Source organism: Gadus morhua, chromosome 5 (genome assembly GCF_902167405.1).
Source record: "Gadus morhua chromosome 5, gadMor3.0, whole genome shotgun sequence".
NCBI classification, from domain to species: Eukaryota; Metazoa; Chordata; class Actinopteri; order Gadiformes; family Gadidae; genus Gadus; species Gadus morhua.
Genome location: NC_044052.1, coordinates 11,396,335 through 11,421,099, shown reverse-complemented (window position 1 = coordinate 11,421,099; position 24,765 = coordinate 11,396,335). Strand labels below are relative to the sequence as shown.

The following is a 24,765-nucleotide window of genomic DNA, read 5'->3' as shown; positions in this document are numbered from 1 at the left end:
TAGCCGTGCGTCTCGTCGGCCGCACCCAGGGAAGCGCTGCCATCAATCAGCCTCCTTAACCCGTTTACTGCACTGCTGAGGGGGCGGCGTCCTCCCCCCACAGCTCCTACCAGGAGGTGGATGCTCAGCAGGTGAAAGAGCAGCAGAGCATCAGAGGAAATTAGTGTTTACCCTGTCTGTGTGGCCCGGGGCCACGGCCAGAACCTTCCCTCTCCTCCAGTCCCACACACAGATCGTGTTCTTGGCATCCAAGCCGACAGACACCAAACACTGCGGGAATATAAACAAAAGAAAAACAGACAATCATCATCACACAACCAGATGGCTACTACTGTTCGGTCTTAACGTAGCTTGACAAACTCGCAACACAGGTAGTTCTTGTAACTTAAGATCCGCACAATGAGATCAATGGAAGGGCTAATAATGCTACAGCGGAGGGAAGTCTCCAACCCCTGGCTGTTTGGAGAGCGCCCAGTAGAGTGGGTTGGCTGAGCCTCCTATAGCTGATTGAATGAGTAGGCAGCAGTGGAGAAGAAGAGAGGAGCGCTTATGGCAGATTCACTCTGGGCTCTGCAAGCTCATTTTGCAAGCTGGTGGGTGTCCTTTGAGTTGATGCTGAATCAATGTTTGGTCAGAGAACATTTTTATGCAGAGATCTGGGAGACATCCGCGTGTGTTTGTTAGCTCAACGTTCTACCTTTGTAAGTGTACTGTGTACTGTGTAAGTGTACTGAACTCAAGGCCAGAGCCTCTGAATGCATGATGACGGATATATTAACAACTCTTACTAAACCAGACTAAGGATTTTTAACTATTTTTTGTTGGCCATCATCTCAGAGAACCTGTCCATTTCATGTAAAATGTTACGTGCCATAAAATAAAATACAATCAAAATGATGATAATAATAATTCTTACAAAATAATATAGATCATTAAGTGAATTTGTTTCTGATTAATACTGTCTAGGCGATTTGTGAATACATATATTATAAACATGAAATTATGTCCACGATAGGAATCATCAGCTAACAAAACCTCCTTTAGTGCATGCAAGCCGGGATTAATCAGAAGATATCTTTTAACAAAAAAAAGGGGCTTAATCCAACTTTTCCAATAATTTCCCATCATGCTTGCGTAGTGCGGCCACGCACAACTGCAGAGAAACATCAAACGTTATCGAGTTATTGTCAGTCGAGTCTGCTGTCTCCTTTGATAGCCGTGGAATGGTTTTAATAGGTGCACCAGCTCACAAGAAAAACCTCGCCAGGGTCCTGGGTTGAACTCTGACTGTCCTACGATTGGCTGAGAGAGCAGAGAGATGCAGAGTATAAAGATCTGTTCCACTGATAAGACCTGGGAGCTTCCTCTGGCTTTTAAACACTGTCAGATCCCATCAATATCCCCAGCTCTATGCCCAGTCAGGCTGAGAACGATGGGGGTCATTTCCCCGTCTTCCTCCACAGCCAATATACAAGGTATAGGACTCTGCTGCCGGTGGGCCCTTGGGACACACAGAGAGAGACTGGGGCGATGAATCCCTAGTGTTTTATGTATGAAATATATATTTAGATATAAACATTTGAGTGTTCCAAACAATAGCGTCCTGCCTTGGCCGAAGGCTGTAAGCAAAGGTCGTTTGGAATTGAAATATCACTGGCCAGGCAGATCATTGTGCATCATCAGCCCAAGCCACTCACTCTACTGGAGGGAGAACTATGAAGGAGTGGAACTGCTCTTGTGCTTATTGCAGCCATAAATTACATATGAGTATTTTAAAGCTCTTCCAGGCCAATAGCCCCCCCGCCCAGAGGAGGACACCTGAATGCAGGGACTAGCCATCAAACACAGCAGCGACAGCAAATAACAGTCATTCAGCTGACTGTTCGGAGTTTAGCCGAATGGGTGACGTGTATGTGCCTATGTGTGTGTGTGCGTGTGTGTGTGTGTGTGTGTGTGTTTGCCTGTGTGTGTGTGTGTGTGTGTTTGCCTGTGTGTGTGTGTGCGTGTGTGCGTGTGTGTGTGTGTGTGTGCCTGGATGTGTGTGTGTGTGTGTGTGTGTGTGTGTGTGTGTGTGTGTGTGTGTGTGTGTGTGTGTGTGTGTGTGTGTGTGTGTGTGTGTGCGTGTGTGTGCGTGCGTGCGCGTGTGTGTGTGTGTGTGTGTGTGTGCGTGCGTGTGTGCGCGCTTGTGCGTGCACGCGTGTGTCCGTGCGCGTGTTTGTGTGCAGCTGTCCGGCTAATACTGCAGGAGTAATCACAGATGTGTCATTTAGAGATTCAGCCCAGCAGGCGATCCCCAATTACCAGCTCCGCACAGCTTCACAGAGAGGGGCAGCAGCTGCAGCCCTGCCACACAACTCCACTAACAACTGCTAGGTCCTCCATTCAGCCTCCCTCTCATCCCCAGCCTGGCTTGGAGGACCACGAACACAGGGTGTTAGGTGGACGAACACTGGGCCAGAGGTTATTTGGACTAATCATAAAGTAGAGGGGTGCCAACAAAAGCGTTTATCCACTATTTAGAATTTTTAGCAGAGGCTTATTTTAATCAAGGTGACTGAGAGCAAATGTAGAGGCATGAGCGTTAATAAGCAGGTTCAGCCAGGATAATTTACTTTGAGAGGAGCTGTTTTAACAGCCAACCCTGAAATGTTTTTACCAACCGCCACTGGCTAGTGGCAGGCGTTAATCATGGACCCTATGGCCTGTTGGACTGTGGACATTGGGGCACTGTGGAGGGTGGACATTGGTTGCCTAACCACCGGAGAATCCACCCTCTGTAACTCTCCCGTTGCCCCCCCCTGACCTCAGGAACATGACCATGGGGCCGCGGACGTACCTGTCCCTCCAGGTCGAAGGCCAGACAGGCGATGCCGTGGGTGTGCGTGTCCTTGAGGATGGACACAGTCTGCACTGTGTACGAGTCCCACACGCAGATGTACGGCTCCTTGCCCACCTGCCCCGTGGCCACCAGCACGCGCTCCGGGTGCAGCGCTAGACTGCAGGGGGGAGAGGAGAGGGATGAGCGACCAAGGGTCAAAAACAGAGGCCGAGAGAGAGAGAGAGAGAATAGGGCTTTGTGTGGGGAGAAGGGTTTATAAAGCGAAATGAAAGAGTATTTGCATTGTGTTTATGGTATGTATAGATGTGAGAGCGAGAGAACATCTGCATCTGTGCGTGCGTGCGTGCGTGCGTGCGTGCGTGCGCGCGTGCGTGCGTGCGTGCGTGCGTGCGTGCGTGCGTGCGTGCGTGTGTGTGTGGCTCAGTGCCAGGATAGCACCTGGCAGCAGAAGGGGACGACCCCCCCGATCCTGGCTCCCACCCTGCCCCCTTTGCCTTTGGGGTGGCATGCTTCACTTCAGCTCTTCATGGTCAGATACCTTCACAGGGCCCCACCGCCCCCTCCCATGCCTGCTGCTGCCTATGGAGCAGCCTCCCTCTCATCTGTGCTACTCTGCCCTCTGTTAAGTCATCCCGTCGAATTCTCCCCCTCCAGCTCCTCTTCCGGGGTCTCTTGACTTCCCACAGCATATGCTCATGCTCTTACATAATCATTTACCACTAACCCTCCACATCATTTTGGTCCAGTCCACACACCCACCACCACTGCCACCACTCAGGGCTACGCACGCAATCCCACTCTGCAGCTGAGCAACAGCCTACTGTACTATACAGCTCTCTAACCCCAACCCCCCCCCCCCCTTCAGCCCCCCCAGCCCCCCCTGCAGCCGCCTGTCACGTTCCGATCCTCTGATTGATTCACTGGGCAATTCCCTTCCCTTCCGTTGTCCTGGCCTATATAGTGAACGGCGCTCCCTCCATCATAATCAGGTCGGCTGTGTTGCCGAGCCGACCGGCGCCCAGCATCCCTCCACTAATCCTGGCAGGCATTCAGAGAGCTGGAGCGGGCGGGCCGGGCTGGGCAGCGGCAGACTCCCGTCATCAGCCCACGACAGGGTGGTGCTCTTTCTGTACCACCCCCCTCCCGCCTCGGGTCTCTCTCTCCACACACACACACACAGCAACAAGCACACGCACACGCACAGAAACGCATTCACAAACAAACTCTGATTTTGCTGTTTTTTCGTTTCAATCCAAGAAAGCTCCCAACAAGCTGTGTATGCTCGGGTCCCCCTGTCTCTGGTGATACTCTGGGGGGTTACATTCTCAAATGGACCCGAGTCTTCATGGTTTACTTGGCCTCTCTCTCTCTCTCTCTCTCTCTCTCTCTCTCTCTCTCTCTCTCTCTCTCTCTCTCTCTCTCTCTCTCTCTCTCTCTCTCTCTCTCTCTCTCTCTCTCTCTCTCTCTCTCTCTCTCTCTCTCTCTCTCTCTCTCTCTCTCTCTCTCTCTCTCTCTAACACCATCTACCCCACTCCTCCTACACCTTATACGTGCTCAACTCCACCACACCGTGACACAACTTCTCGGATTGCTTCATGTGAATTACATAATCAGAGCATAGCATTCTAAAAATAGCACCTGGAAAGACAAGGAATGTGATTTTAAGTGTTTAAAAATGTTGTGGCAGATAAAATAAATGTAGCTTTGGCAAGGACTGGTCCTGAATCGCAGAGCCATTTGTTCCATTTAGAACAGCAGGACAAATATGACTGTGTATAAAGCAGAAAGTAATATCATACTACTCTCCAATGGGCAGATGCTTTTATCCAAAAGGACTTCGTGAGAAATGTGCGATGGATGTCTTTTTGGAGCAGATAGGGACATCATCCTCTAATAACCACCGCTAGACTGCTGATATTTGAGAGTCAAAGCTTGTGCCTTTTGGCTGGAAGTCAAAGATCCTTCACACAGCGTCGCTTTTGTCAGTGATGCCTTCATTTCATCAAATAAGAAAACTAGAGAATTCCATTCAAATTCAATCATGAAAAAAAATGGGCAAAGTTTCAAGCTTAATGATTCAAAAATGTGCAGCTTTTTTTTTATGATTGTTTTATTCACACAATGAGGAGCGATTTCCACCCACTAAGCCCAAATTATTCAGGAAGAAAACGCCCCGGGTCACACTTCAGTGAGCTTTACTTTCTTCGCCATCAGCCAAAGAGCATCGCTAATGGCATATCTCTTATCTTTCATACCGAATAGTTTAAGGTATTTCAATTCAAGTTCAAGTCAAGTTCAATTGACATTTCCGGTGACGAATAGCTAAACCGTATAGTTAATTATAAACCTGGTATGAAGTAGTTATTGGCAGGTCATCATAGAGAATACAGCCCTGACACTAATTTACAGTCAACACATTAATAATTGTCCTTGTATTTATGAATGATAAGTGGGATTGATCGGACACTAAGATGATGTGTTCTTATTCAATGTGAACTATGATGCTGTAGGCCCCTGACTGTGACAGGGATGTGTTCAGCAGGCAGAATGTCTGAGGCATATATTAAAGTAGAAGCGTAGTATAGTTGTAAAATGTTGGGATTTACACTTGATTGGATTAAAGGGATTTTGAGTTGACTTGCAAATGTCTAAAGGTCAGCTCTAATCCTGCTGCCAATTGCTTGACTACCGCTGAGCAAACACTAGTTTTGAGAGGAGTACAGTGCAGTGAAATGTGGTCGATGGACAGAGCGACAGTCATCTTGACATCTTGTATCTTTTTATCTATGAATCTATAAATCAATGTATCTTGCAACCATACTGTATAACAATCCACACCCAAAGCATTCATTTGTAACTTGTTCAAGCAACAAACATCTGAACAAATCAAACTACTCCCCTCATCTATGTTTCAGGTGCGACGGTTAAAGCATGCGGCACTGACTGGCTCCGGCTCTGTTTCAGTAACTTGGGGAGGATCCTAATCGGTGTGGACAGACCTGCTCTTTAGAGAGCAGTCTTGAGCAGAGAGCCAGGGCAGGTCTTCCCAGAGACGGGAGAACCGTTCACTCCACGGCCCAGCCTCCGAGGAAACGCCAGCACAGAGCCTGCGAATAAATACTCGTCACTGTATGAGCGTCTCGTAGTGGTTGGGGGGTTTGAATCCCAGTCAAAAAAGGTGCTGGTCGATTCCCAGGCCTTGGAGTCTCCCTAAGGGTGTTTGTGACGGGGTAGGGTGCTTCATCCCTACCTGCTCGTTTTGACATGAACATGTTTGAATGTAAATTCAGTATGGGTCGCTTTGGATAAAGGCAGCTGATTAATAATAAAAGGTATTGTGGCAACTGTGCAGGACAACCTCAATAGCCGAACACCAAACAAGTCTAGATGGCATGTCAATCAAAGGTTCTGAGAGTCCTTTTGAATTTCAGTTCAACACAAATACAACCACAAACCCAGCTTGGGGTTTAATTGTGGGGAAGAATGATGCAATTATTGGTTGGTGATGTGGAGACACACACTACGCTTTAACCTCTGACTATATAATTGATATAACAGCACAGATGTTTATAAAAGTCTGTGCAGCTATATCAATTATATGCGTCTGTATAAAAACAGATGCTGATGTGAATAACAATACTCACATGCTCTGGGCTTTAGGTGCTTTTGAACATATCTTGGTTCACAACATCAGCCCTCATAGCTCAACTGACAGCTATTGAAGTAGGCCATCTCCCTCTCTCTGCTGAAACAGGTCTGCCTGTTTCAATCGGAAGCAGTAAAACCCAAATAGCTTGAAGTATTGAGACGTTTTCATATTTGCATAATGTATATTGCATATATCTGCTTCCTGTATTCTGACCGGAGAGCCCTGATGTGTTTTTCTAAAGACGGTCGCTGAACCCATGCCCCATTGGACTCAGTAAAGCTTGATGAAAAGATATCAACCCTCGGCCTCTAGAAACGCTTGTATCCTCATGAACACCCTTTTAATGAACACATTCATTAGTGCGCGGATCAGAGTTCAGATTAAGAGAGGCTGGCGAAATCAATATCATAAGTATACAAGGCTTACAGACGGGAGTGGGCTTGGTGTTGGGGGACGAGAAGGACAGGAGGAATGTAGATGTAGTGGTAGACGCGGGAAGGAGTATGACTGGGGAGGATGGGGAGAGAGAGACTTGAACGTGATGTGGTTCAGGGAGTTCTGGGGCTCCTATGGTAGACAGATCGATATGACTCAAAGATGAAGAACCCACCCTGCACTGTCCACCATTCTGTCCCCAGAAAATAGACAACAATGGGTTTTGGGATTTTCTTTAAAACAGTTTCTTATGTTGGCATGCTCGTGTGTCTGGTCGCCTGGGGACCCACTTCCCTCTTTTGGGAATGAACTACATGGCAGCTGTATGAAGTGATCTGGGATTGAGGGAAGGAATTTGTCTTACAAACTTGATTCTGTCATTATATTGCACAGTGTCATTTACAGTAGTAAAAAACACAAACATTTACGTATTCATTTGTGTGTGTGCATGTGCGTGTGTACTTGTGTGTGTGAAAATGCGGGTCTATGAAGCTGTCCTCTGAGAGTGTTTCAATATTAATAATATTGACCAGTCAGTGACAACACCAACACACAGTGTGGGTGAAATGTAGGTCTACAGCACATGCATAATACACAAGCACCCCAGGTACCCAGACAAAATGTATTAGGTTTAGAGTATGAATACATTTGCCTCCGCTGAGACCTTCCTGCAACATGAACTTCATCATTAGGCTATAGTGAGACTATCAACTAGAATTTTAAGACAAATTTGGATTGATATTAGGTTTTGTATCACTTACTGACTGCTGCAATGTTGAGTACATCTTCCCCATACCGTGCTAACCAATTATGTGCTCCAATCAAGCATTTCAACTTAGGGAGCACACGGGTGGAGTTCACGCTCTTCAATTAATAATTGAGCCGTAGGCCAGCTGACTAGCGACACAGTATATAACTCTAGTCATCTCCAGGCCAACCAAAGGCATGTCAACACAAGCACTGAAGCGTTAGACATGGGTCGTATAGTGGGTTTAGTTAAGTTGCTGGCAAAAGAAAATACAAGAATGATCGTCTAAATAGGAAATATGTAATGGATAAACTTTGTATGCAGGAGATTAACTTGATCTAGTTGAGTTTGTAGTCCACCACCACGAGTTGCTGTGAGACGTTCTTCGCAAATTTCTAGACCAGTTGGTTTAAGGTTTCCCATGGTTGCTTTAATCGGGGTTAAAAGGACCCCAGAGAGACAGAAAACCTCAAGGACAAACACACATGTAACATGTCCACTTATCTGACACTTTCTTTACCCAACTTGTTCGCCCAACCCATACACGTCAGACAAGGCACACACATTAGACGTGAAACGAGGATGTGCAAGATAAAACATCAGCCCCAATGATGCTCGTCTTCTGCCTCTGTCCTTGGTGCTGAAACGAAGGGATTGACGTGCATTTAGTCAGCGTTGTGATGGGAGTGTGGTAAAAACGCTACCTGATTATGTCATCGTTGTGTCCCAAGTAGAATTTCTGCTTGTGCTCCCGCGTGTTGTACACAACTCCCACGCCGGCGACGAAATACACGATCTCCTTGGCCGCCGTGTAGTACAGGTTGTTGCGACACTGGTGTCCCCGGTACCCGTAGACCCACTCCAGTCTCAGGTGGCAGTTCGGAGCGGTCCTGTCAGCCATGTCCGTACTTCCGTGTCTCTGGTGCTAGCGGCTTGTGCAGGAGACAGGGTCATTCACCAGAAAGGATGGTTCTTTAAGCCAGTATGAGTCCCATTAGTTCCGTTGGATGTCCAGTCAAGAGCGTTGCCACAATGAATTATTTGATGTTTCATGTGCTTTGATAGAAGGCTATCCTAATTTATTTTCTTTTTAAGGTTCCTGTTTTTCCTTCGGAATAAGCTGTTTTAGATGTTTTGGGATGGTAGGTCTACTCATCATACTTTGGCTCCGGCATTGCAGCGCTCTCCGACATAGGTCAAAGCTCTTGTCAAATCCCACAAAGATGGAGCTTTAGAGTTATCCACAAGCCCCGCCCACATCGATGCGAGATCAGGGGCCGAGCCTATCAGGTCCGTCCTCATCCTAGAAGGAGAATTCAAGACGCACAGGCTCGCCGAGTACAAGGGTTTGGGGTTCGCGTGCGAGGCTTTCTGAGTCACCGTTTTCTATATGGAACACTTCGTCAAAAACCCGTTAACGCAATTCATCATTAGTTAGCGGGTTGTGAATGAATCACAGGCGAAATATAATTAAAATAAAGTCAATTATTGCCGTTAATGTACCCTGCATATTATAAATGGTTAGAGATACAAACATAGAGCGCTTTCATTGTATGTGTTCTGCTCTAATCTACTGCACTTTCCTATGATGTTTTATGTAGGCTACGCTATGTTTTATATTTTATTGTCTGTTTGTAATTGCCTGTCGATTCGTTCCTACTATGTGCTACTATATCTTCTGAGTCAACCATGTTGTTTTCTTTAATCTTTGTTCATACCTGCATTTTATTACTGTAATTTTAGGTTGCCTTTTGAATATCTGGCCGGGGACAACGGATGTAAACTAGCCTCTTGGGCTAACTCTGGCTCACTTACAGTTTGACTGTTGATTAGTGTGCACTGTCCCTGAAATAAACCAATAAATAAATAAAATAGAGCAATTTTTGAATTGGTTGGAACGTTTTCTTCCAATACATATAGTATGGTGACATCATTTTTTTTTAATTGTTTTAGGGAAATACTGCGATAGACTGGGGGTAATAGGTAATAATGTAATATGTAATGCATCATGGTTTAAACTTTAAAGAATAAAGGGGAAACTACGACAGTAAACTGAAGGAGGGCCAATGAAGCCCCGCCCCCTGTGCGTTGCCGAGCAACAGGAAAAAGCTTTAGCAGTTCATCCATGGTTAGCCTGAGAGCTCTCTGTTGAAACTCCAAGGGATTTTCTCTTCTTCCTTTTACTTAAACCATGGAAGTGACAATGGATCCGTTATTTCTGGCGTGGAGCTACTTCCGGAGAAGAAAATTTCAACAATGCTCTGATATTTGTTCGAAAATATTAGAGGACAGTCCCTATGATCAGGTAATGTGGTGTAAAGTAGTTAGCTAAGTCGCCTAGCATGCTAGCGATCTGGATCTGGATCGGTTTACTTGGTATCGAGGTAAACATAATCCTGATCAACTCTGTTGGACTCGTACGAATCCTTAACCTTCTCTTCTCCTTAACCTTAAAGCGCCTATCTCTTTATTTGCATTTTTACATTGCAACATTTCTTTCTCTGATGTTTGTTGCTCCCCTCTTAATGTTTTACAATCTGATCTCAACACATATGCTATCTTGTTAACTCAATCATGCTCTCTCAAGGACGCTGGCTCCTCAATGCTTATTTCTGAGGTAACCTCAATCCTTTGTCTTCCTGCACTTTTAACACTGGATACGGCAATATATATGAAGTCCCCCTCCAAACCGAGTACATGTTGTAGTAACGAGTGACGAGTGTGACTCTCCCATCCCCTAGTCTTGCAAATAAATGTAGTCTAATAAAAAATATGATCAGCCGTATCGTGTCATGGAGAAATAGCTAAGTACGTAGTTCTTGTCAAGTTGTCCTCCTCCACTGGGATTTACAAAAACTGTGTGTGTGTGTGTGTGTGTGTGTGTGTGTGTGTGTGTGTGTGTGTGTGTGTGTGTGTGTGTGTGTGTGTGTGTGTGCGCGTGCGCCTGCATCAGGCTGCGTGGAGTCTGAAGACGCGAGCCCTGACCGAGATGGTGTACATAGACGAGATCGAGGTGGACCAGGAAGGAATCGCTGAGATGATGCTGGATGAGAGCTCCATCGCCCAGGTTGCTCGTAAGTAGCTCCGCAGGGGAAATGGAGTGAAGAGAGTCCTCTAAGGTGAACCCCACCCCCAATGCCTTGAGAGCATTCATTCAACTGCTGCTGGCCCCTATGGCTGCACTGAGTCCTTTGGCTAAGCTGTTACGAAGGCTTGCTGGTTTGATCCTGTGTGGGGCGGTGGGGCATCAGAGAACCAGTGTTTCATTATTCACACTGCCCAAAATAATGCTTTATGTCAGCTTAATTGAGAATATACAATTACTCATTTCCAGGACCTGGGACATCTCTGAGACTCCCAGGAACCAGTCACGGTGCTGGACCCACTCCCGCTGTCAGGTACCCCAGGCAGAGAGTAGATCCATCAGTTCAACTCTTAAAGCCAAGCATGGTGAACTAAAGCAACAGCTTGTCATATTAGTATTTCCTTGTTCATTCCACCTGAAGGCCCATGACGCAGTCGGGACGCCCCATTACAGGGTTCGTAAGACCCAGTACCCAGTCAGGGAGACCCGGTACCATGGAACAGGCCATCAGGACCCCACGCACGGCCAGCACGGCCCGGCCCATCACCAGCGCCTCCGGGAGATTTGTTCGCCTGGGAACGGTAATACAATGGGGTTTCCCCAAGGGAGCGAGTTCAAATGCATTATTCCTGATGAGGAGAGAACAGATGTCCAACCAGAACCAGATCCAGCCATTAGCTTGTGTGCGTCTGCAGGAAGACGTAGCACATTGAATGCACTGAGAGTTAATTGTGCAGAATGTATTGTTTCCCATATAATGACTTTATTGCTTCTTCATAGTCATAATAGTATCATTATCACATTTACTTCCCTGGATAAAAGATAATCTAACGCCATCCCCCCCCCCGCCCCGCCCCCCCAAGTCTACAGCAAGGCTCTGCATGTTGCACACCACACGCATGCAGACATTCACACATGCACACGCAGCCAGCCCTCAACGTACATATCGGATAGATATGTGATGTTCAGTGTTGTGTATTTTATTCTTATTTTGTTGTGTTGTTGTGTTCACCCAGGCGTCCATGTTAACTAATCCAGAGGGACCATTTATACATTTATCAAGACTCAATTTCTCCAAGTATTCCCAAAAGCCCAATTTATCCAAGGTAAGACAATGAATAGTTTTGTAATTTAACTTTATTAATAATACAATCGTAAGTCTAACATTTTCAAATCAATGTGTCTATTTGTCTTCTAGACTCTCTTTGAGTACATCTTTCATCATGAAAATGATGTGAAAAATGTAAGTTGAAGGACAGTTATTGGCTTGAGTATTGATTTCATACCAATGTACCGCAGCACATGTACCTTCCACATGCTTCAGGACCTGTGTTCTGTACCCAGGCTTTAGATTTGGCTGCTCAGGCTACTGAGCATGCTCAGTTCAAAGACTGGTGGTGGAAGGTTCAGCTGGGGAAATGCTACTACAGGTAATCAGTCAGTATTAAAAACATGTTACTATCACAGAATATTTCAAGATTATATTACAGATCACATTTAAGGTGTATTATCAGAAGCTGCTATTCAATTAAAAAGTAAACATCAAAATCTTTTGTGCGTTGTTCTTTCAGACTTGGTTTGCATCGCGAATCAGAGAAACAGTTCAGATCTGCACTCAATCACCATGAGGCGGTCGATACTTACCTCTATCTTGCCAAGGTACTCGTATATTAGGATGTCCTAACAACCAATCACAGGGCAGAAGATAACACAAGGATGCAGTAATCTTGGGGACACAAATAGTTAAAGTCTTGTTATCTCCCATTAAAACTAGGTATCAGCATCTCGACCTGCCAATCACAGCGCTGAACCTGTTATCTCCTCTTAAAACTAGGTGTATCAGCGTCTCGACCAGCCAATCACAGCGCTGATTCTGTTATCTCCCGTTAAAACTAGGTGTATCAGCGTATCGACCAGCCAATCACAGCGCTGAACCTGTTCAAGCAAGGCCTGGACCGCTTCCCAGGAGAGGTCACCCTACTCACGGGAATCGCACGCATTCACGAGGCGAGTTTGGTTAATCTTTTGTGTTTTAAAGTCTCCTCCATCTTAACCTCCAAAAAACATTACACACGTCCTGATTAAATTGGCCGTACTCCCGCCATATTTTTAGTCAATTGCGCGTATTTGTAACCTGCGTTTGTTTTGCTGTTGTCTCCTTAACAGGAGATGAACAACATTCCCTCAGCCACAGAGTACTACAAAGACGTCCTGAAACAGGACAATACTCACGTGGAAGCCATCGCCTGTATCGGCAGCAACCACTTCTACACGGACCAGCCCGAGATCGCACTGCGCTTCTACAGGTCAGCCACGACGTGCATGAGGCCAACCCCTTGAGCTCCCATTGCTTGTTCCAATTCAATCCTGAATTCCTGAACGCCGATTCAATCCTGAATTCCGAATCTAGCAAGAGATGGGAGCTCAAGAGGTCGGCACCAAACTCTTGAGCTCCCATTGCTTGTTAGGATTGAATTCCGATTAAATCCTGAATTCCGATTCTAACAAGCGATGGCACGCGCTCCCACCGCTTGTTCATTCAATCCTGTCGGTCCCTTAGACGGCTGCTCCAGATGGGGGTGTACAACTGCCAGCTGTACAACAACCTGGGCCTGTGCTGCTTCTACGCCCAGCAATACGACATGACGCTGTCGTCGTTCGAGAGGGCCCTGGCACTGGCGGCCAACGACGAGGAGCAGGCGGACGTCTGGTACAACATCGGCCACGTGGCCGTGGTAAGAGATCAGGGAGGGGTTACGCTGCTTTCTACTCATGCTCTGTAGCTGTAAGAGGCTCACCGCCAAAGTGGCTTACGATGGAGGGGGAGTGGGGGGGGGGGAGTGAAGGGTTAGGAAAGACGTGAAGCATCAGGATGCTAGCTGGTTGGCTGTGGCCATTTGGAATCCAACACCCTAGCCGCTATACTATCCTGCCCACTTTGACATTGTTTCTGAAAAGGAAAATGTGTAACTCTTATTGTTTCTTTTCAAAGTAAAAGTCAGGTTTATTGTCAATTCCAAGATGTACATGACAGGAATCGAATTCTTGGAATCGAAATTGCGTTTTTCTCTGACCCATGGTGGAATAAGGAGAAAAGGAGCAAATTAGGTTCAATAAAAAAAAGTAATATTTACAATTAATAAAATTGAAATAGTGCAAAATAATTCTGATTGATAAGTCTTCTCCATTGCCTCCCGATCCTTTGACCAATGGAAGCCTTTGACTCACTGCCGAGTGTGTGTGTCTCAATACTCTCCTGACAGGGCATAGCAGACTTGACACTAGCCTATCAGTGCTTCAAACTGTCTTTGGCCTTCAACAACGACCACGCCGAGGCCTACAACAACCTGGCCGTGCTTGAGCTGCGCAAGGGTCGCGTCGAACAGGTGAGCACTTTGGCATTTTTCATTTGGCATTTTTTAATTGATTGCCTCATTAGAGCCCACAGGACTTCGGCTCGCTAATGGGTGAGTGTCCCATGAACATCTCAGCTAAAGTGATCAACCTGTTTGGTATAAGTAACATTAGATGTGGACGCAGTTATAAACAAATGGAACATAATTGAAGATTTAATAAATAATTATTAGTTGCTTGGCTCATCCAATCCGAAACCTAAGGGAAGGAATCGGATTGGAAATGTACCTAGTTGCAAACACTCTAGTCATTTCAAACCATTCAATAATTTCGTAGAAATGTCCACTTCTTGGGTTGTTTGGATGGAATACAGTGGACAACCCTTGTGAATGTCACGGTGGTGCTTATGATTAACACTGTATGTGTTGTTATGTTGCTGCAGTCCAAAGCCTTCCTCCAGACCGCTGCATCCCTGGCCCCTCACATGTACGAGCCTCACTTCAACCTCGCCACTCTCTCTGAAAAGGTAACACCGTTGTTTTCAGACACAGCATTCACCTCATTTGCAACTTGTAAAAACAAAATGTGCATCCCATCCAAAGGTACTTCCTCCTTAGTCTTCTACACTGCTTCTGTGATCTAAGGGTGCCTCACACCTGAAGCGGTTAACCCTAACCCTTACCCTGGTGGTGTGAACGCTCACTCGAACTCTGGTGCAGCTGCACACGCACTCTGCTCCGCATCCAAGTAAACTGGTTCTGTACACTTTTTGAGGTGATTGGTGATTTTTTAATTGTAGGAACACCAAAGCAAAATGAAAAAACAAACAAACAAAGAATGAATCTCACCCCAGAACTAACTGTGTGAAAGCGCACTTACACTTGTCGCATCCTTTTAATGTATATTATTTTGTAGCGTGTATATACATGTTCATTTTTATATATTTAATGTATGTATTATCTTACAGTATATTTTTTTCATCTTTCTCTATTATTATTATTATGATTATTAATTTTGACCAGAGCGATCGTGACAGAAAGGATTTCCCTCAGGATTAATCAAGGTGTGTGTGTGTCCGTGTGTCCGTGTGTCCGTGTGTCCGTGTGTCCGTGTCCAGATTGGAGACCTGCAGAGCAGTTACACGGCAGCCCAGAAGTCTGAGGACGACTTCCCGGAGCACGTCGACACGCAGCAGCTCCTCAGAGACCTGCGGCAGCACTTCGCTGCGCTCTGAGACCCCCAGGGTTCATGTAGCCTATGGTCCCGGCCCGTATTGGTAGTGGAACGCCCTCTGTCTGGACAATGGTTGTCATGCTAACATGTAAATAGTAAAGGAAAATAATTATGAAACAGATATTTATTGTTATAAATTGAATACATGATTTGATATGAGATTGTATTTCCATAGTTTCAGAGATATATTGTCATTTTTATGTACTCCATTCAGATAAATGTGAAAACATGTGTGTGTGATTATAATTTATTCTTTATAGACAGAGGGCAAAATTGTGAGTGTAATGCATTTTAGATATGTTACTTTATTCTCTTCAGCCCTGCAGTGTTCTTTAGTCCTCCTAAAGTGACCAAACTGTTCACAAGAAGCAGCAGGGAGTCCTTATAGGCCCTTTCTTTGGGTTTTATGGACTTCCAGCCTGTGCAAACAGAATTGTTTCATTTGATACAAAGTACAGAATTGCAGGCCATCTATAGTGCCGTAACCTGGTTTTGGATTAAAATGATAACTGACCCTGCAGAGGCTATGCTTGCAATAAACTACACACAAGTATACCACCCTCATCAAAGACATATCATATGTGGGTTCTCCATGTTGCTTTATGGATGGGAGCGTTCAGGAAGTGCAGAAGGGTCCATCTGTTAGGACATTGCCCTGTGTTAACACAGGTACTCACACATGTTTTCACTTGCAAATAATTGTTTTTTTGTCATTAATGCCTAATCCAAAGATTAGTTCGAAATATAAAGCAGATGTCTTTAGATTTGAAATCAGAAATGTCGTGTTCTTTTGGAAAAAGTCTGCCGAGTCAGGAGGATCGCTTTAACTCACTTTATTTGGTAAAGTTTTGGACTAGTCTCTATGAAGCAAAATGAGGGGAATTGTACAGACACATGTGGAGATACACTTAGTTCGGCATCTGAAGGATGCGTTACCTGGAGCGTTCGGCCCCCTGGGCTATTGGTTGTGACTTAACTGGGTAGGCGTGGACTCAGTTATGTGCTCTGATTGGCTAAGCATGGTGCTGAACTCCCGCCTCCTGGACCCCGTGTGTGTCTCTTTGCTGCTCTCTTGTGGCTATGTGTTGGAATTACACTTCTTTTTATCGCCTTGAGCTTCTGGGTCTCTCGAACACATGGGCCGCTCGTATCTCTAGAATTGTTACATGACTGAATGGCTTCTTGTATGGGCCGGACGCCTCCCTAGGATGGGAAAGAAGCCTCTCTAGTCGCCAAGGACATATGTGGCCTGTTGTATGAATGTGTGAATTATGTTACAGAAATAAAAGTATTAGCAGTTGTTGAGTCTAATTGAATCAAACCATTGAGATTGACCTGGGCGAGAGGCTGACTGCTTTGAAGCTCTGTTTTTGCAGTGGAAACACAAAATGGTCTGGCTATGGGTACAATCCAAACCACACTATGCAGTGTAGAAACCTATTCAGGGTGGTGGAGGTATTCTCGGTGGAAGATATCTGGACTGATGACCAGACACTGATGGGAAAGACCGTTCATGCTACCATCGTTCATGTCAGTAGATATGTTGGCCTTTCCTGTCAAGTGTCAACTGGTTTGAACCTGTTGTGATACTTTGGCGTCAGTGTTTTTTAAAGAAAACTTACTGCATGTTATTTCTTCAGTAAATGAAATGTAGAAACAGTATTTGTTTTTATATAATTTGGTTATTTCATCAAAAATGCATTTCCTGCATTTATTGACAAGATATGGATATAAATATAGGCTATTCATACAAAGAAAATAGATCTCGACATCCATGTACAAATGACAGGATCATATATTAATTTCAATAAATGATTTATTCTTTGAGTTTGATCTTTGTTTGTTTGGTCTGATATTTGAACACGATAAAATATTTTTCCCGTGTGACCTCAACAACATAATCAAGTCGGTATGAATCCACAACCACAAGTCATTGAATCGTAGGGTGATAATTACAGGTCTTGAGAGTCCATTTCACAAATCCATTTGAGCGGATGCGTACAGGGAACGTCGTTCCAGGCGCTGAAGGGGTTCACCCCGGGATAGATGCCTGCGCAGTCTTCTCCCGAACTACCCTGATCGTTTGGCTCTCCATTATGCCAAAAGCTATATGAAGGGGTAGAGCACGGTTAATTGGAAGTTTATAACCGACATAAAGAAAATTTCCATCACAAAAGGAAAGTACATTCTTAACATAAAACTAATGCTCATAAAACCTTCGCACATATATAGCAACTTACAAGTAGAATTTAATTAAACATTCCATAAGCTTTTGCCGATCGGTTAGGCACTTTATACAATACAATGTAACACTTAAATATAAATCCTCTTTCTTGAGAGATGGTTCTTACTTTATGTTAGTATGTGCACCTCCACACAGAAAAGTGGTGTTTGAGGTTTGGTGCAGTGTGAGAGGTTTTGTGTGGTGTCAGGTTTTGTGCAGTGTGTGAGGGATTGTGCAGTGTGTGAAGTTTTGTGCAGTGTGCGGTGTGTGAGGTTCTGTGAGGTTCTGTGCGGTTAGGTGTGTGAGGTTCTGTGCGATTTGTGAGGTTCTGTTTGGTCTGCTGTGTGTGAGGTTCTGTGCGGTGTGTGAGGTTCTGGGCGGTGTGTGAGGTTCTGTGCGGTGTGTGAGGTTCTGTGTGGTGTGTGAGGTTCTGTGTGGTGTGTGAGGTTCTGTGTGGTGTGTGAGGCTCTGTGTGGTGTGTGAGGTTCTGTGCGGTGTGTGAGGTTCTGTGTGGTGTGTGAGGTTCTGGGCGGTGTGTGAGGTTCTGTGTGGTGTGTGAGGCTCTGTGTGGTGTGTGAGGTTCTGTGTGGTCTGCAGTGTGTGAAGTGCTGTGTGGTATGTGAGGTTCTGTGTGGTGTGTGAGGTTCTGTGTGGTGTGTGAGGTTCTGTGTGTTGTGTGAGGTTCTGTGTGGTGTGCTGTGTCTGAGGTTCTGGGCGGTGTGCGAGGTTTTGTGTGGTGTGTGTAGTGTTGGGTTGTTACCTATCCACAAGCATCTTTCCATTCAACCACTTCCAGACGCCTTCCTCCTCCACGTCTCTCAGTCCGATCCAGTAAGCTGCATGGTACAGAGATGTACCGGGATCGCTCCTGTCTTGTATATGCATGTGCAACGTCGACTGGAACAAACACACAGTCGTGTCCATTCACAAAACGGGATACAGGACAAGACACTGATGATCATTTAAACAGGATGATTGCATAAGCCTTCCAAACATATCATATATCATATATAGTATAAATGGATTCCCACCTGTCTCACACTGCTGTCTACGACGGCCAGGTCGGCTCCCATCCTCTTACAGACACCTCTAGCCTCCGTCCAGGATCTCTTCGCTTGGTTGGTCCTAGACAGGTAGAAACATCTGGATAGGATGTAAGTCCAACCTGGTAAACAATGTCCACAGTCCATCGCTGCAGTCGAAACACATGCAGTAACAAAAAAAACATTACAATTTTGTGAATTTATTTCCATCATATATAACATGATTATGTTCTATTGTACAACGTCAAGCGTTGTATTCTTAGCAATGTGTGTTAACCCGGTAGACCTACTCATGAGATTCACTTTGGTCTGCAGTCCTGCAGTCTCCTGGTTAGCCTTGTCGAGTATTGTGTTGTAGTCTCTGCCTCTTCTCTTCTGGTGCTCCAACTCCCACCTCGTCACCTCAATCTGCCTCTTTTCTTTCTCCAGCTGCCGGACCGCACTGTTTCGGGACTCAACTGTGCTGTGGTAATTTTTTAAGATTTTTTGAAACCCCTCGCTGGTCTGAGGCATAGCGTCTGTCTGCTGGCTGTCTGGAAGAAACAAGGGAATGCAATATCACTGCTGTCTCTCTCTGTAAGGATTGTAACAGCAACATGTAGCATGATTCCTGTTTTTATACGTTTATTGTGTGTTATTCCTCAGTTGTCCTTTTGTGACACCTGTCACCCTTTCGTCCACAATAGGTCAATTCACATGGCTAAATCCATTTTGGTAATGCAAGTTATCAATGGGTATGTTTCTGATTACTATAAAATATGACCATACGTACAGTTAATATCTTTAAATATTACTTACAGTAGATTCCCAGGCTCACATCTACAGTGAACAGAACAACGGCAAGCACGATTAAGCACACTACTGCTGCTTTTTCGGATCTCACACCATGGCTTCCTACAGAGATAGACACTGGACAGAGAGGTCAGAGGACAACTTTAGGGACCCAAAACATTGCATCAACGCTCAGTCACTGTCAAGTGAATTATTCCGTCGTCAGTTTGAGCTACTACAAAGTTTGCTTTTAGAATGTCTTTTGTATTTCGGTACTATACCATTTTGGTTCTGTGTATCCGCGAAATCCTCTTCATCACTCGATTTATCGTTGATGTTGCCATATGTGCGAGCCGCCTTCGGTGGGATCTCCATGTTGGTGGTTTGGATGGGAGCGTTCAGGGAGTGCAGAAGGGTCTATCTGACAGGACATTGCCCCGTGTAAACACAGCTACTCAACCATGTTTGCACTTCAGAAAAATGCAAATAATTACTTATTTTTCATTAATGCCTAATCCAAAGATTAGTTCGAAGCATCAACAAGATGGTTTAGATAAAACAGACATTTGGAATTGGAAATAAAAGCATTAGCAGCTGTTGAGACTAATTGAATCAAAAACTGAAAGTTTCAAACCTTTTTTCTTTAAAAATTAATGGTGCCATTAACTTTTTAAGAAAACCATCTGCATTTTTTCTTCAGTAAACAAAATTTATTATTTTTTCAATGAATCTAAATTTTAAAATGTATTAATTTATTGATAAGATATGGAAATAAATATAAATCATACAGAAAAAGACCTTTGCATCCATGGACAAATGGGGGTCATATATTACAGGGTCATATATTAACTCTCTTAACTCTAAGCTTTTTTCTCCGATCTATGTCCGGTGTGTCTGATATTTGAACATGACTATGGGCAGGCCAGCACTGAGACTCCCATTGTCAATGTTTCGTCCCCATTTCACAAATCCATCTCTTTGATCATTGGTATTCGGTGTTGTTCCAGATATGCAACGTTCCCTCACCGGCATAAGCAGCTGCACAGTCCTACCGCAGGCACCCAGTGTGTTCTCAAGACTTCCAATACCTTTAAACCAATGACATGATATAGATTTAATGATACGCTTTCAAATGCATTCTGGCGCTGTGTGTAGTCCTGCCCCAGTCTCAACGGCTTGGTTTCCCTGTGTCTCGCTGGATGAGTGTCACCATCTATTGTAGTTGACAGTTATCTTGGTTTTTGTCTGCACTGTTCCAAAGTAAAACCAAGTTATTTATTCTGTGAAATGGACCCTTTTAACAGCAAGGTGGGAGAAGGAGGGCAAAGACAGCAGTTGCTCGTAACACCCATTATGAGTCTGCTCATAATACTCACTTGTCCTCACCACTATGTAGCATACTGCCTGTCCCTTAGTACATAAAAGGTGCAGAATCAGATTCAGTGCGATGGGTGACGCCTGTTTTTGGCCCATAACGACGCTTCCCCTCCTGACAGGTCATCAGTAGGGTAAAGTAACCTTCTGTTCCTGTCATTATACAATTGGGTCAGTTTAATTTGTCCGTTGTAGCACCAGCATGGACGATGTTTATGTGCTTGACTAGCTGTGTCCGCAGGTGCACTGCCAATACGGCCCAATAGGCCTCGTTCCCAGTAGGAAACCAGGTGTATTTGAAGGGGAGTTGATGAGGTGATGCAGGCCAGGTGTGAGCAGTTAAGAGTGGCAGGCAAAGCACAGACACAGTGGGTGTGGCCGACACAGGGGGAGAACACAGAGCACCACAACTGTGGCCATGACAGCTACCTTCCTGCCTGGTCCATCCGCAGGCCCAGCCAGAAGCCCACCCTTTCATCCGACCTGGAGTCAAGCTGACCATCGCTTTGCCGAGCTTGCTTATGGTCATCTGTATCAGTCAGGGGACACTTAAAGGGTGATGTAATGCCACCAGGCATGATTATGATCAGCCATTTCAAGCCGTTACCTGTTTAGCTATACACTGTAAAAACGAAAACTTAAAATTGTTGGTCTCATTATGATTTCTGAGTAAAATGAATATAAAAAGTTAAGTATTCATGTCAACTGTGCAATGCAATTTAGTCCAACCAACAATGGTGAGTTTTGGGTCAAGAGTTGGGCTCACTGTAGTATCTTTGTTAGCAAAACACACAGGTTTAAGTCAGACTCTAGCTGTGTTCGAAATCGTTCCCTATCATGGATGTAGTGCACTAAATAGGGTGCACGCCATTTTGTAGGGTGTTCGAATTCTCAGTGGTCCACTATAAAGGGCACTATATAGTGGTTAGGGTTAGTGTGTGTGTGTGTGTGTGTGTGTGTGTGTGTGTGTGGGTGTGGGTGTGTGCATGTGCAGAATCCAGCTGACTGTCGTTGATGAGCTTGCTTATGGTCATCTGTATCAGTCAGGGGACACTTAAAGGGGTGATGATGTGATGCCATCTCAGTGTTTGGGTGTTATCTTCCACGAGATCGGGACGTAGTAACACAGGGCATCCACCAGGGTCCACCCTTAAAAACACAGTTTGCAGCTTTCCTCTGGGGCGAGAGGAACCGTTGGTTTGACAAACCGAGGAAAGCTGCATCCATTATTCACATAAATTTAGATTAAACAGAATCCCATTAGACAGCCTGTAGTAAGTATGATTTATATGTAGAATTCTTGTCCAGAATCAACCATGTGATGCTTTTTTATTAATGCATATTGTTATTATTAGTGTCTTTTGATGTTCTGCAGCATTATAGCATTAACAGTATATATAATCATCTTTTTTGTTTATGAAATGAAAGTCATACCGGACAGGATTAATTTTTTATATTTGTTCTATTTTTTCATGCTGAAAGATGTGATCTGATCTCCATAGTCCTTGCTTCCCAGGTGGTCTCAGACACAGCCCTCCTCCAGGGTGACCAATATTGACGGTGTTTATGCTCTGCGACGTCCACAATGTTTAGCTTCTGTGATAAAGTCAACGCTCTTGCCTAAACGGAAGTCAATGAGACTAACTCAAACGAATTATTCTAAAGCCTAAATTAATATAAAAATAATTTAAGTGGAATATCTTAAAAATTAAAACAAATAAAATAATGGATAGTAGCGAGCGATTCCAAGCTAATATGAACATTTTAAAAGTGGAATGGAGTCTCTTGGTGACCAATTGTGAAAGGAAAAGGGTCCCAACATTTGTCGAGAATAATAAAAAAAAATAAAGAATGAAAGAAAGAAGAGACAAATCAGGGGTTTCATTGTTCATTAAGCTTCATCTCACACATCCAGTAATACTCATGTCTGTGGCAGGGTCCATCATACCACGTATGTGTTGCATCTCTGCCCGGGTAGAAAGCAGCACAGTTCTCATCCTCCCTGTTCGGTTCCCCATCCCTCCAGTAGCTGGATCCAGATAAGAAAATACGACGGCATCGGTACACAATTGTAGCAAGAAGGCAAATTGTATTGTATTCTAATATAGAGAAACTCGACAATGTAAATGTAACATCTATCTAACAACGTAAATCAAAACAACAGAGTGGGCGAGGGGGGCTCTTACAACGGTGGTTGGAGGTTAACGTTGTGAGTCCAGACCCATCTGTTGTCAGAGATCTCCGTCAAGCCCATCCAAAACCCACTCGCCCACCAACCACCACCAACGGTGGTAATTTTTGGGACGTTGTCGTTCAACATTTCCTGCATAAAGAGGGCATACATGTACGATAACTTCCATGAGGTTCACTTCCAAACGACAGATCGATGCAAAGACGTCCCAGAGGCAGCAGGTCTACTGTGGTTCGATAACACTATAAACTCAACCCCCAGACACCATGGTGCTCTCACCTGCTCCTCCCAGCTCTCTATCACCACAAGTTCTGCCTTTCGACTGATGCAGTCCTGCCTGCTATCTGGCCAGTTTTTCTTGATCGGTTGGTTCGTTAGAACGTTGGAAAAGAAGTAACAGCTTGTATTTAGGAGAACCCAGCCTTCCTGGCAACGACCGCAGGACTTTTCTGTTTCAATGACACACCGATCGAATAAAAACATAGAAAACACCATTCAACAAATCAACGCATCAACATCAGGGGATACATACTGAATCGAATTCTCTACTTCCATCTCACCCATGTGCTGATCAGCAGCGAGTAGTTTGTCCTTCTCCGCGCGAGCCCTGTTAATGTGGCTCTGGGAGCCATCGTTGAGGCTGGTCTGCTTCTCCAACTGCTCTTTGAGGGCGTCATGCTTTGACACCTCCAGCCTCAAGGCCAACTCAGCCGCCTTCGTAGCTTTGACGCCTTCGCTGTGGTTTTCCCGGAGGTAGTTGAGCTCCAGGATGTAGGGAAGGTGTTCTGAACTCTGCAGAGGTTGCAGGTATACCTCCTGGGTCTTGCTACCTGGTTGACATTTCAATCTCATTAAATCATGTAAGTGTAAAGGGGCTTATTGTGACCCCAAGCATACACACAAACTACCCCTTTTTATAGTAAGTTGGTGTCATTGTATAATAACTGCGGGATTCTTTAGTATTTTTGTGAGTTGCCACAAAGAGTGGAACATATCAATGGGAAATGCTAATGTCTAAATGGACAACTTTAGGTTAACTGGCCAATATAAACTATTAACATTTTCTTGCCATGACAATAAACAATACAATCCCATACATTTGTTGTCGGGTCCACTTTTGGCTTGTACTCACAGTAAATCCCCAGAACCACAGCAGTCACCAGCAGCACAACATTTAGCAGTCCCAGAACTGGGATAACAAATCGTGACCTATGTACTGTAGACATAGCACATTCAAGTTAAAACATGCAATACAATTCAACCGCACACAATTCACTTGTCTGATTCAACTGGCATAAAATGAACGGATACAGTTAGATTACACTACACGGTACGATTAGGGAAACATATTGCTTTTTATCTTGACTAAACATACACCAACATAAATTAATCATCTTAATCCATTCGATTTGCAACATTGGTAGGATTATTATATAATATAAAATAATAACATCATTATTATTATATATACAGAGATATGATTGATTCTGTGTGTTTCTTGAAAATGAGTCGAACATAGGCCAATAAGAAAAATCAGAATAAACTCAAATCTGATAGAGGAATATTTATGTAAATACGTGCCTACCTTGGTCAAGCAGATTGGAAACCCGTGAGGGGCCATCTCTCATGAAGTTATTTTGAGAAAACATAACTTTGTAGACTTTAGTTTGTGCCCATGCTCAGCTCTTGACTCTGAATTCACTATTTCAGAACTGGCAGGCTTTTTCTCCTTTTTATCTGTTATCAGTGGTCGGGGTGGTGTTGGGGTAGGGTAGGGGAGGGGGATTACACAAGGTCCTGTTTGGTTTGTGTGAAGATA

The 24,765-nt window shown here is 44.6% G+C and overlaps 3 protein-coding genes across 7 annotated transcripts in view; 1 reads left to right on the top strand and 2 right to left on the bottom strand.

Moving 5' to 3' along the window:
• The window catches only part of eml5 (EMAP like 5), a 42,142-nt gene extending 33,266 nt beyond the window's left edge, over positions 1-8,876 (bottom strand). For all 4 annotated transcript variants that reach the window (XR_003976807.1, XM_030356917.1, XM_030356918.1 and 1 more), the window contains exons 1-3: positions 8,376-8,876; positions 2,837-2,996; positions 172-270 (exon numbers count right to left, since the gene is read on the bottom strand). Coding sequence is in view for 3 of the 4 variants with exons in the window: in XM_030356917.1 (XP_030212777.1) it covers positions 172-270; positions 2,837-2,996; positions 8,376-8,572 (456 nt within the window). In the remaining variant the exon portion in view is untranslated. The remainder of the gene's footprint in view (positions 1-171; positions 271-2,836; positions 2,997-8,375) is intronic.
• An 896-nt stretch (positions 8,877-9,772) lies between these two features.
• ttc8 (tetratricopeptide repeat domain 8) lies at positions 9,773-15,898 on the top strand. 2 transcript variants are annotated; one of them, XM_030356295.1, is made up of 15 exons: positions 9,773-9,976; positions 10,259-10,288; positions 10,625-10,745; positions 11,006-11,069; positions 11,178-11,337; positions 11,773-11,862; positions 11,955-11,999; positions 12,101-12,186; positions 12,328-12,415; positions 12,653-12,763; positions 12,923-13,062; positions 13,317-13,491; positions 14,020-14,142; positions 14,553-14,636; positions 15,228-15,898. In XM_030356295.1, the coding sequence occupies exons 1-15, from the start codon at positions 9,863-9,865 to the stop codon at positions 15,342-15,344; spliced, it is 1,548 nt and encodes a 515-aa protein (XP_030212155.1). In that variant the 5' UTR covers positions 9,773-9,862; the 3' UTR covers positions 15,345-15,898. The 2 variants fall into 2 exon arrangements, with proteins under 2 accessions (XP_030212155.1, XP_030212156.1); XM_030356296.1 differs by lacking the exon at positions 10,259-10,288.
• A 1,243-nt stretch (positions 15,899-17,141) lies between these two features.
• LOC115544261 (uncharacterized) lies at positions 17,142-24,683 on the bottom strand. Its single transcript, XM_030357124.1, has 13 exons — positions 24,532-24,683; positions 24,079-24,162; positions 23,507-23,776; positions 23,226-23,395; positions 22,942-23,078; positions 22,639-22,784; positions 20,408-20,469; positions 19,663-19,798; positions 19,409-19,519; positions 18,901-19,143; positions 18,599-18,759; positions 18,328-18,464; positions 17,142-17,449 (listed from the first exon to the last, which is right to left on the bottom strand). The coding sequence occupies exons 1-13, from the start codon at positions 24,593-24,595 to the stop codon at positions 17,296-17,298; spliced, it is 1,875 nt and encodes a 624-aa protein (XP_030212984.1). The 5' UTR covers positions 24,596-24,683; the 3' UTR covers positions 17,142-17,295.
• Between the last annotated feature and the right edge of the window lie 82 nt (positions 24,684-24,765).